Here is a 13,297-nt window from a genome sequence, read left to right as displayed (position 1 = left end):
TTAGCCCTTTTTTGTCTGTGAAGCTTCTGATTTCACCTTCAATTTTGATTGATAGCCTTGCTGGGTACAGTATTCTTGGATTGAGACCCTTCCCTTGTATGACTTTGTATATTTCATTCCATTCCCTTCTGGCCTGATGAGCTTCTGTTGAGAAATCAGTTGCTAGTCTGATGGGGGTTCCTTTGTATGTAACTTTCTGTCTCTCTCTGGCTGCTTTTAAGATTCTTACTTTGTCATTGGTGTTTGCCAATTTAATTATAATGTGCCTTGGCGTTGGTCTTTTGGGGTTCATTTTGCTTGGGACTCTGTGAGCTTCTTGGATTTTTGTGGGTTTTTTCTTCCCTATATCAGGAAAGTTTTCTGTCATTATTTCTTCAAACAGGTTTTCTATTCCTTGCTCAGTTTCCTTTCCTTCTGGAACCCCTGTTATGCGGATGTTGTTTTGTTTTGTGTTGTCCCAAAGTTCCCTTAGGCTCTCCTCCTGCTTTTTCATTTTCTTTTCTAGAAGCTGCTCTACTTGGGTATTTTTTTTCCATCTTGTCTTCTAGCTCACTGATGTGGTCCTCTGCTTCTTCTAGTCTACTCTTGATGCTTTCTATTGAGTTCTTTACAGCAGCGATTTCATTTTTCATTTCTTCTTGGTTCTTTTTCATTTCCTCTTGGTTCTTACTGATATTGTCGAATTTGTCTTCCATTCTTTTCAGCCACCTTATGACCATTTCTCTGAATTCTTTCTCTGATAGGTTGCTGGCCTCTAATCCGTTTACTTCCTTTTCTGGTGATGCCTGCTTTTCTTTCTTATGCAGGCTGTTTCTTTGTCTCCCAATGGTCTCTCTTCTCCAGATGTCTGGTTATGTAGTTCTCTCTCTCCTGCATTGATTTAAAGGCACAAAATACAATACAGCCAGGTACAACACACAAGGCACTGAACAGCAATGTATTCACGATATTAATAATCTCCAATAAAGGTGACCACCAGAGAAAGGTAAATTAGGGGATAGGAGAGAAAGAAGAGTAAAAAGAAAGTAAGAAAAAAAAAAAGGAGTGTCGAAAATGAAATTGGGGAAATGAGAAAAAGAATAAGAGAGACTAGAACGAGACTAAGAAAGAAAAGAGGTACAAACTACATATATGGGGAGAAAACTCCAATAGAACAACCACTGATCACAGCAAATGCCAGCAACAAGTACCTGGTAATGAATACAACCTACAATACCAATTAATATCAAGCGAGGTAAGGGATAACAGAAGTAAAAAACAAACAAAAACACAGCAAACGAAAAAAAAGAATAAGCAAAACAATCTCACAAAACATAAAAATTCGATATAATCAACATTCAAGCAAACAACAACTAAAGGACAGAGAGAAAAACTTTTTTTTTTTTTTTTTTTTTTTTTTTTTTTTTTTTTTTAGTTAAGACAATGAAGAGAGAGGTGTGTATGGACTTGGAGCAGGGGATTGGAGATTACATATATAGGTAGGGTGAAATTTTATCTGGGGGTGAACCAAAAGAATAGGGAAAATCTAGAGCAGGAGAGGGTTAAGATAAACAGGACACCAAAAGGGAAAGGTTAGGCAGAGAATGATGGCATAAAGGTAGAGTTGAGGTAGAGTAAAACGATGGTGAAGGAAAGGCGAAAATAGACTATAGAACACTAATCCCAGAGTAAAGTAATAAAGAGAAAATAAAATGACACTTAAAAAATAAATAAATAAAAAAGACCCAAAAATAAATATAATAAAAAAGGTAAAATAGTAGTAGTAATAATGTTGATTGCAAATAAAAATGTAATAATTAAAAAGGTAAAATCAAGTGAGGGAAAAAAGAAAAAAAATAGTTTCTTAAGTAAATGATGCAAAAAATGAAAATAAAAAAATTAAAAATTTATTAAAAAAAAAGTGCAGTAGTTAAGATCATTCACTTCCTCTGTTGTTCTGTTTGGCACACCTGTTTCCCAGTCTGGACAGTGTTGCAGTTCCCTGCATTTCACTGCTCCTCAGTGTTGTAATTCAGTCTTGATTTTTAAGCAGGCAGTGTCTTAATTTCTGGTGTTCCTTTAGTTTTTATTAGACCAGAGTCAATTTGTGATTCAGCCTCTGGGTGGCAGTGTTTCTGGGTTGACTTCCAGGACGCTAAGGCCTCTCTAGCCTTTTTTCCTCTATGGCACTCAGTACCGGTTTGCAGAGGCTGGTGGGCAAGTTCAAGCCAACTGCACACCCCTGAAACTCCCAGTCTATCCCTCTGCTTCAGATCAAAACCGGTTGCTCTTTAGAGATTCCCCGCTGTTAGCAGCTCTGAGGCCCCCTTCCACAATCATGGATCACACCGGCCCCAACAGCCACAGACCTCTCCCCGCTCAGACCTCCCCCGTCATCCAGCTCCCACCGTGTGCACGCACAGGCGTTTCTCTCTCTGGCAGGGACTAGAACCTCACCTGATCCCTGGAGAAATCTGACCTTTCCGTGGTGGAGTGAAGAGCGCCTTTGAGTCCAAGCATTCGCGCCTCCTGGGATCTGTGCTCTGGGGCAAACAGTTGTTGGGCAGTTACCACAGTTGTTGATATTCAGGCCTCGGACAAAGTCCACCTTCCCTTTCAAGATGGCGAGATTTCGCCGTTCATGCCCATAGCTCCAGGAGGGGACCCCGCCGCCGTGGGGGCTGCCCTGTCAGGGGAACCCCGTCCAGCAGTCCCCCACCTTCTCCTGGCGTTCAGCTGTCCCTCAGCTTGCTAACAAAACACTCCCTGTGCGACCCTCAGCTGTTCTCTCTTTCTGCTCCAGGACCAGGCTGGGAACACATCTGCCTACTCTGCTGCCATTTTCTCCTCTCCCTACCTTGTCTTCTAGCTCACTGATGTGGTCCTCTGCTTCTTCTAGTCTACTGTTGATGCTTTCTATTGAGTTCTTTATAGCAGCAATGTCATTTTTCATTTCTTCTTGTTTCTTCTTCATTTTTGCTTGTTTCTTACACATATTGTTGAATTTGTTTTCCATTCTTTTCATCCCCCTTATGACCATTTCTCTGAATTCTTTCTCTGACAGGTTGCTTGCCTCCATTTCATTTACTTCCTTTTCTGGCGATACCTCCTTTTCTTTCATATGTGTGCTGTTTCTTTGTCTCCCCATGATCTCTCTTCTCCGGGTGTCTGGTTATGTAGTTCTCTCTCTCCTGCATTGATTTAAAGACACAAAATACAACAGAACAAGGCACAATGCACAAGGCAATATGCACAAGGCACTGAACACAAATGTATTCATGATACTAATAACCCCAAATAAAGGTGACCACCAGAGAAAAGAGAATTAGGGGATAAGAAAGAAAGAAGAAGAGAAAAAAAAAAAAGGAGTGCAAAAGTGAAATTGGGGAAAGGAAAAAAAAGTAAGAGAATAAAAAAGAAAAGGGGAAAAAACTATTTATATGGGGAGAAAACTCCAATAAAACAGCTACTAATCCCAACAAATGCAAGCAACAAATACCTAGAGATGAATGCAAACTACAAACAACAACTAATGTCAAGTGAGGTGAGGGAAAACTGAAGCAAAAAACAAAACAAAACAAAAAGTGAAACAATCTCACAAACAAGCATAAAAAAACCCCCAATATAATCAACAATCAAACAAATAACAACAAAAGGACAGAGAGAAAAAAACCAATTTGGATAGTGAAGAAAGAGAAGAGAGATGTGTGTATGGACTTAGAGCAGGGGGTTGGAAATTAGATATATAAGTAGGATGAAATTTTAACAGTGGGTAAAAAGAAGAAATAGGGAAAATCTAAAGTAAGAATAGGGTGAGAGTAACAGGACAACAAAAGGGGAAAAGTGAGGAAGTGAGTGTTGGCATGAAGGTAAAGTTGCGATAGAATAAAATGATGCTAAAGGAAAGATGAAAATAGAATGTAGAACACTAATCCCAAAATAAAGAGAAAATAAAATGACACTTTAAAAAAGGTAAAATAGTGGTAGTAATAATACTGATTAAAAATAAAAATGTAATAATTAAAAAGTTAAAATCAAGTGAGGAAAAAAAATTTAGTTTCTTAAGTAAAAGATGAAAAAATAAAAAAAAATAAAAATGTGCAGTAGTGAAGGTCATTCATTTCCTCTACTGTTCTGTGTGGCATGCCTTTTTCCTAGTCCAGACAGTATTGAAGTTCCCTGCGTTCCACTGCTCCTCAGTGTTGTAAGCCACAGTCTTGATTTTCAAGCAGGCAGTACTTCTTTGTTTCTTATACTCCTTTATTTGTGTTTACACAAGAGTCAATTTGTGATTCAACCCCTGGGTGGCAGTGTTTCTGGACTGACCTCCAGGTCTATAGATCCTCTCTAGCTAGTGTTTAGATATTGTTTTCCCTGTGGCACTTAATACCGGTTTGGGGGAATGGGCTGCCCCAGAGCTGGTTCTCTGATCGTTATTCCCTACTCTGATCTCCAGGTTCCACAAATACAGCTTTCCCCTACAGTCTCTTAGAGTGTCCCCAATTGGGTCATCCTATGTATTGGGCTTAGTAATCAAAAGCAAGGATTTAAAGAGGAAAAAAAGAAAAGAAAAAAAGAAAGAAAGAAGAGCCAGGGTTAGTGTGCGAACTCTGCAAGTCTGTGCAGTCTTTTTTCCCCTTGGGTCTAAGCAGCCGGCACACTGTTAAAATTTTTAGGCTGCCCTTTTGCGCCAAGTTCAGCTATGGGTTTCTTTTTAGAGTTCCCTTCTGTTATCAGCCCTGTGGATCCCTTTCCACATTTGCAGATCACGCTAGCACCACTGGCCGTGGACTTTTTAAATTTTATTTATTTATTTTTTGCGCAGACTTCCCTGGATCCTCTAACTCCCATTGTGCACATTTCTCTCTCCTGCTGGGACCACAGGCCTCACCTTATCCTGGGCAAAATCTGATCTTTCCGGGAGGAGGTGCAGAGCTCCTCCGAGGGCGCATGCTCACACTGCTTGGGGACCCGTGTTCCTGGGTTCGCAGCTGTTCACTGGGCGTTGTTGCTGTAGATTCCCGGGATTTTTAGGCTTCAGATAACATCCACTCTCCCCTTCAAGATGGCGCGGTCTCCGCGTCAGAGCCGGTTGCTCTGTGAGGGATTTCAGCAGCAGTGGTGGCTGCCCGGTCAGGGGAACCCTGTCGGGCAATCCCCTACAGTCCCTTGGAGTATAGCTGTCCCTCAACTCATAAATAAACACTCCCCGTTTGACCACACACTCTCCTTTTGTCCTCTCACTCACACACTATCTTGCAGTCTGCCTTCCCGTCGGCAGCCATCTTCAACTCCCACTTAGTGTATATTAACTCATTTAATATTCACAACTGTTCTGTGAAATACTGCATTGTTAAACCTGACTGGCCATTTCAGCCTCGTGTTACAGTGTGTGTCATTCCTTCGTGATCATTATTATCCACAGCCTGACACACAGCTTTCAGGTTCAGAAACTGGGTTATTATGTGGTCACTCAGAAGTTAACAGGCCCAGGCAAATTGATTTCTTCTAACCAAATTTACGGGAGACTGATTATAAACCAGAGCATCAATTTACAAGTCTCTATGAGGAAATTAACTGCCAAGGAGACTAGAATAATCATGTCAGCTTGTCAGCCCATTCATTCCCTGTGAGGAAAAAAGCTTAGGAAATAAAATTAAGGACAGAAGGATGCCAAAGAAGTATAAAATTAGAGGTGAATTGGGTGCTTTTAATTAGGAAATTGTCACTCAGTTATTGGAACCCAATGTGCCTTCTGCTCCATCGGACTTTACCTGTCTGCCTAAGGGATATATTCCAACTAGTCATGTCTTTCTTTGTTAATATGTCTCAAATCATGGCAAGTTGTGGACTCAACTATAGTAAGACAGAGAAGATTGGGAGTGTAGTATTGGATTATAATTAGAAGTTTGAAGTGATTTCAACACAGTTTTAGGAAGTAGAAAAATAATTATGTGGAGCAATATGAAAAATATGAAATATCAGCTCTGGGCTTAACATGTAAAAATGAAAATGCAAAATTAAAAAAAAGTGATAATATTTTCAAAATAGATTTAAAAATTACTTTGAAAAAGTCTTTAGTTTGGTCATACTCATAAGGAAACCAAGAAGAAGAATCTTCAGAGAAAAGAACGGTCACACCAACTAATAGATATAGAAGGAATACTGAAGATAGAAAATCACCATTTTGCAACTAATAGATGTTAAACGTTTGAAGAGGAATGGAATATACTGATGTATTATCATAGCATATCTCCAGAGATTTCTTATTAATCACCAAGTGAGAAATGGTACCTTTATGGTGAAGAAACCTGACCAACACCATCTTATTGAGTGATCAAAATTAATATAATCAATGATAGGATAAACTGAGATTTGACTCCTGATGTGGAATGCTGAGAAAGTCACAATATGGTTTATATAGTTTTCCTGCCAAAAATGTCTGACCCAAATCTAATCATGTGGAAACATCAGACAGACCCAAAGGTACTTTTGAAAAGTTTCAATGTCATGAAAACCAAAGTGTGAAGGACTGTTACAAATGAAGAAGACCAACTACAAATGTAAATATACCAACTACATGTACTGTGTGATTTTGTATCAGCATCAGAAAAAATTCTGTAAAGGACATTATTGAAACAATTGTAGAAAAATGAATAGACTATATATTAGGGGAAAGTGTTATATGAATGTTATATTTCTGGTTTTAATAAATGTACTGTGGCTACATAAGGGAATATCTTTGTTCTTAGGAAATGAACACTGAAATATATAGGTATAAAGGGCATGATTCTGAAAATAACTCTCAAATACTTCAGGAAAAATATTTTGTGATGTGTATGTGGAAACAGAGAGAAACAAGATATGGCAAAATCATAACCATTGGTGAACCTGTTTCAAGGGTATTCAACAGTTCTTTGTTCTATGCTTTCCACTCTTCTGTAAGTTTGACATTATTTCAACATCACAAAGTTAAATTTAAAAAATGTGTGATTATTAATCACCTTCCTGAGAAAGGTGTTCTTTTGTCCCTGAGACACTGTCCCTGAATAGAAAGCATTTGATAGTGCCGAAGTGAAGCTATGGACCCCATGAGATAGAACTGATGGCAGAGTTGGTAGATGAACTTGCAGTCTTATCAGTATAATTCAGAAAACAAACTTAAGTTTCTTATAATTCTCCCCAAAGACTTTTACCTTCTCTGAATATCTCAGTTCATTTCTATAAACATTAATGCAGCTCCTATTATACGTCAGGAACTTTGCTAGGTAGTGGGGCTACAGTGATGGCTAAGTCTCCTGGTCTCAGGTTACTGACAGTTGGGGAGGGGGAAAGCGATCAAAACAAATTTAATATGCAACAGTAAATGTAAACCTAGAGAAAAAGTCAGCGGAGAACGTAATAATTAAGACAATATTGGAGAGGAATGGGTGGCATGGTGGAGGAGAATGACAGTGAGGCCCAGGAGTTTTCCACTTGTTGGGATGCAGTAATGGAGTGGAACAGGTTCCAGGCAAAGAGAGCAGTAAGTAATTATAAGAAAGCTTAGGCTGTTTGGGGACTCTTAAGTAACTTGGATTGCTGAAGTATCATACAGCTTTCTGATTTTCAGTGTGTAATATTAAAAATAAATGATTTTCAGTATAGTTATAGTTTAGTTATGAATATTTATAAGATATTAAAATAGTATGAAATAACTAACACTAGAGAACATATAACACAAATGGACCCTTTGATGAACTTTTTATTTTGAATGATGTGGCATCTCATTATAACTTGGGATTCCTCTTTTGACCTAGTACCTATAATAGTTTTTGTCAAATTTAAATAACATACAGACCCTTTTTAAGGAAAAATATGTCCTTAATTCCTAATAGTCACATCTTCAGATGCTTAGTGGGGGGTGGATCTCAGTTTGAGAAATGCTGAGTTAGTTGATGAAAGTCTTATTTTATGAAAATGTCTTTCCATTACAAATTGTGACTATAAAAGAAATATGTTTTCAATGAAAACAAAACAAATAATTAAAAAATAATCATCAAGCAATGAAAAATTATTGGCAACCTTTGAGTTCAAAGCTTAATATTCTTAATGGACAAGCTTAACAAAAACATTTAGACACTCATAAGTACATGTGCAAAGAGCCCAAATAAATAATTTACAAGTAGTGAAATAAAAATGGTTAATAAGCATATAAAATATTCACCTTCAAAAATAACTAAAAAAGGCAATTTAAAGTGAGAAAAAAAAATTAAAAATATATTTTATTGATTTTTTTTACAGCGAGGAAGGGAGAGGAATAGAGAGTTAGAAACATCGATGAGAGAGAAACATCGATTAGCTGCCTCCTGCACACCCCCTAATGGGGATATGTCTGCAACCAATGTACATGCCCTTGACCGGAATTGAACCTGCGACCCTTCAGTCCGCAGGCCAACGCTCTATCGACTGAGCCAAACCATTTAGGGCTGAGAAAATTTTTTTATCTATAAAATTAATAACATTATAATGTGTTCATGAGGATTTTTAATGATAGAAAAAAATTGCAAGCAATCTAGTTATTTGACAGTGTGGAAGTAGTTAAAAATGCATCGATGTAGTATGATATTACTATTAATTAATGATTTTGAAAATTTTAAATAATAAAAATGCTTATGCTACCATCTATATATATATATAAAAACCTAAGCGACCTTCTGACTGTTTGGCTGGTAGCTATGATGTGCACTGACCACCAGGGGGCAGACGCTCAACGTACAGGCATGGAAACATGGAACAGACTGATGAATCTTAGAGGGAAGGAGGGAGTGCGGAGGGTGGGAAAAGATTAACCAGAGATCTTATATGCATACTAGAGGCCCAGTTTACGGATTTGTGCACTGGTGGGGTCCCTCAGCCTGGGCTGTGGAGATCGGGACATCCCCCTAGGGGTCCCAGATTGTGATACGGTGCAGGCCAGGCCGAGGGACCCCACTGGTGCATGAATCTGTGCACTGGGCCTCTAGTATCTATAATAATCTATAATAATAAGAGCATAATATGCTAATTAGACTGGACAGCCGAATGACCTTCCAGATATCATTCCGGATGTCCTTCCGGATGAAGCTGTTGTGGCAGGGGCCGAGGCAGAGGTGGTTATGGGCAATCAGGCAGGCAGGCAAGCAGTTAGGGGCGATCAGGCAGGCAGAGTGGTTAGGGGCAATCAGGCATGCAGGCAAGTGGTTAGGGATGATCAGGCAGGCAGACAGAATGGTTAGAGGCGATCAGGCAGGCAGGCAGAGGGGTTGGGGTGATAGGCAGGCAGGTAGAATGGTGAGGGATGATGAGGCAGGCAGGTGAGTGCTTAGGAGCGATGAGACAGGTCGGCAGAGTGGTTAGGGGTGACCAGGTGGGCAGGCAGGCAAGCAGTTAGGAGCCAGTGGTCCTGGAGAGGGATATCCGACTGCCGGTTTAGGCCTTATTCCGCTGTGGGATTGGGCCTAAACCGGCAGTTGGACATGCCCTGAGGGGTTCTGCATTGTGAGAGGGTGCAGGCCGGGCTAAGGAACCCCCCCCCCCCCCCCGCATCCCCCAGGCACGAATTTCTTGCACTGGGCCTCTAGTTAAATATAAGAAACTATGAACAAAAAGTATGATTTAATCTTGTCAAAATACACATAGATTTTGATAATTATCCTGTGAAGAGTATACAGGAACTCTCTGTACAAGTTTTTCAACTTTTTTCTAAGTCTAAAATTATTTAAAAATAAAAAGTTAAAAAACATACATAGGAAAACTACTGATGGGAAAAAATAACAAAATTTTAGTAGTAATTTCTATATGGTAAAATTAAGTAGCCTTCCCCGCCCCCCTTTATTTTAAAAATGCTCTTTTGTAACAATTTTTTACGAGTTCTGTATTTCAAAAAACACTCTCACTGTAATTAGGTGGGGAAAAGTTAAACTTAAAAGAAAAATGCCATCTCCCACAGTCCAATTTGTTGATCAGCAAACATGTGAATGCTGAAAAAAGGGTGCATATGGGTGGAGGATAAGATAAACACATCAACTGGTTAGGAAGATATTTCACAGGTGGATGTGAAGTGTGACATAGATCATGAAAGTAAGGGCTGACATAGATTGAGGAGGCTGTGGCACTGGGAATTTGATGTTAGAAGTAAAGAAGAGAATGAAGTCTTCTCAAAAGAGATGAGATACCTGTAGTATTTTATGTTAGAAGAGAATCAGGCTACTTCTCCGAGTATCTAGGGAGCATAAACCATAATGGGTTAAGGGAGTATTCCCAAAAGGTTGGTTTTTAATAAGTTTAAATCATTTGCTTCAGATAACGATCTTCATACTTGTTTTTATCACAGACTGCTTTCTAAGCAACTCAACTTTACGGTGATTCGGGCCTTCTTCTGAAGACTCAGCCTTTTATCTTAATGAGTGACAAAGGTAATTAGCTCCTCAAATTAAGTCCCTCTCGATCTGGATTTTTGTGTAGAATATTACTTGTTCAATGCTAAAATAAGGACAAATAGAAAGATGACTATACATTGTGGTGTCATTAGGAGCTGTACCTGAAAAACCACAACATGTTAGACATTGTGGTTCTCAGTCTTCTCATATCTCAAGACCTCTTAAGATGCATGACATCCTCCCTTCTACGCCTGAGGAAGGTGTGGTGAGCAGGGGCTATGTGATTTCTAAAAGCATTTGTGTCCTCTTGGGTACTCAAGTCAATTCTAAAACCGGCATTGAGCCCTTCACCTTAAGAGATACTGCTAGAGCCCTAGCCAGTTTGGCTCAGTGGATAGAGCATTGGCCCTCAGACTGAAGGGTCCCAGGTTTCATTCTGGTCAAGGGCCCATACCTCAGTTGCAGGCTTGATCCCTGGCCCTGGCTGGGGCTCATTCGGAAGGCAATCAATCAATGTGTCTTTCTCACATGGACGTTTCTCTCTCTCCCCCTCCTTTCCACAATCAATGGAAAAATATCATCAGGTGAGGATTAGCAACAACAAAAAAACAAAACAAAACAAAGCAAAAAGTTACTTCTACAAACACAGTCTTTAACATTTACCTTAGAGGATTATCGTTTTTGGCCCCCTCTCTCATATTGGGAAACCACAGCTTGCTCTTAGAGAAGCAACATGGTATCAGAATTTGTTCCTTGGGGAAGGATTTGACTCCACTTTAAATGTTGACCCTTATTCCTACTATTTCTGTCTCCATAATTAGGTTTTAAACCCAATGCAGGCACAGACCAGGTCTTATTTATCTTTTTTACCCTCCTCAGGCTTAATCTTTAACTTTCAAAAAGGTAGTTACTTAATAAATATTTATTAAAAATAAATACCATTTTCCTTAAGGGCAAATTTTATTCCTTCATGAAAGTAAATCTATTTCTTGCTATAAAAAAGGTAAAAGGTTGCATAAGTACAATTTAAAATATAAGATAGAGAATGTGTAGCCTAAAGCTAAGCAACAGCTTTGATCTTTGGCTGAGTATTTTTAAAAGATGAAAGGCTTATTATAAAGGACCTACTGCCCAGCTGGTGTGGCTCAGTGATTGAGCCTCGACCTATGAACCAGGAGGTCACGGTTCTATTCTGTCAGGTCACATGCTGGGTTGTGGTCTGGACTTCCAGTGGGCGGGAGTGGGGAGGGCGGGGGAAAAGTGGAGTTGCAGGAGGCAGCCAATAGATTCTTTCTCATCATTAATGTTTCTATCTCTCCCTCTCCATTCCTCTCTGAAATAAATAAAAATAATATTTTAAAAAATAGGATTTATAGGTCTAATAAGATTCGGACCCAAGAAAGGTCTAAATGTACATAGGTTCCTGAAGGTGCAGATACATTGAACTATGTGGGCTGTTCCTGACAGGAATCCTACTCCTATGAAGGTGCTAAGGGAATTCTGTACCCAGAGCCTCTGCCCTCTGAGTGTGGATTGCAGTTGCTTCTCAAGTGTGAAAACTGAGGAATTACTGACTCAAAGGAAGTTTTTCTTTTATGCAAATAAACAGTGTTATTAATGTACTCATGTCTAGGACAGATTAGTTTTTCAGGCCTGTTTGCTTCTCTGTAAAAGAGAATAACAATAATTATCTCACAGTCTGAAGTAAGGAATAAATTGACACTGTGCCCAAGTATCTTGTATATGCTGAATAAATGATGGTTTTTATTTTGTTCATAAGCGGAAATTCAGAAGTGTGTTAGAAATTATTCAGTGTATTTGACATAGAGTTACCGGTTCTGTATTGTACTTCAACTACATTGTAGCTTAGATGGGTTTATGTGAGCAGAGAGCAGGGCGTTGCTACCATGTCTACCATTGCTTTAAGGCAAGCATGTCAAACTCAAAGGCTAATACGTGCCAAATAAACAAGGTATAAGTTTATGTGGGCCACAAAAAAACAAAAGCTTCAATTTTCGTAGGAATGTAGGTTTATTTCGATAGAGACATGCTGAATACAAAGGGCTGAAATAAATGAGTCATCGTTAACATAAAATAATAGAATATTTTAATAAAAATTAATATCTTTTTTGAACATTAACTTACCAGACACTGAATAGCTGTACAAATTAATAAGCGTAATGCAAATAAACGTATTTTTCTTGTTCTCCGAAAGCTAAATATTTCCTGTGGGCACACCAAACAAGGAAGTCCAAGACTAATGACATGGCAATCGGCTGCTAATATATTCGCTGCTAGTATTAGTGGAGAGGAATGGTGCGCCTGCATGTAAGGCGTGTAAGGGAAATGAATGCAACACGATTATAGTAATCAGTCATTAGCGAATGTTGTATTTCGTTATTAATAACTAGAGGCCCGATGCATGAAATTTGTGCGAGGGGCTTGGCCCTCGAAGCCCTGGCTGCCTCGGCCAGCCCTTGCAATCCCAGCTTCATCTGGAAGGTCATCTGAAAGGATGTCCGGAAGGACATTTGGAAGGTCGTTCAGCCGTTTGGTCTAATTAGCAAATTATCCCTTTATTATATAGGATTATGTATAAAAGTCCTAGCTGGTTTGGCTTGTGAATAGAGCGTCAGCCTGTGGACTGAAGAGTCCCAGGTTCAATTCTGGTCTAGGGCATATGCCCGGGTTGTGGGCTTGATCCCCAGTAGGGGACATGCAGTAGGCAGCCAATCAATGAATCTCTCTTCATTGATGTTTCTATCTTTCTCTTCCTCTCCCTTTCTCTCTGAAATCAATAAAGATATATTTAAAAAAATAATAATTATGTATAACAGGATAGTGTAAAAATTAAGTTATGACATTTTTATTAAAATGTTTCTTACATACCATTATATTGTCTGGGCCGCAAAAATATT

At 39.1% G+C, this 13,297-nt stretch overlaps 1 protein-coding gene across 1 annotated transcript in view; it reads left to right on the top strand.

Moving 5' to 3' along the window:
• Positions 1-13,297, top strand: part of SLC44A5 (solute carrier family 44 member 5) — a 316,083-nt gene that overhangs the window by 56,298 nt on the left and 246,488 nt on the right. The window contains exon 2 of the mRNA XM_054721154.1: positions 10,334-10,415. Coding sequence (XP_054577129.1) covers positions 10,403-10,415 — 13 coding nt within the window. The 5' untranslated portion in view covers positions 10,334-10,402. The remainder of the gene's footprint in view (positions 1-10,333; positions 10,416-13,297) is intronic.

This window comes from Eptesicus fuscus, chromosome 9, assembly GCF_027574615.1.
Source record: "Eptesicus fuscus isolate TK198812 chromosome 9, DD_ASM_mEF_20220401, whole genome shotgun sequence".
NCBI lineage: Eukaryota > Metazoa > Chordata > Mammalia > Chiroptera > Vespertilionidae > Eptesicus > Eptesicus fuscus.
Note: the sequence above shows the minus strand (reverse complement) of the source record. Positions and strands in the feature narration are given on the sequence as shown.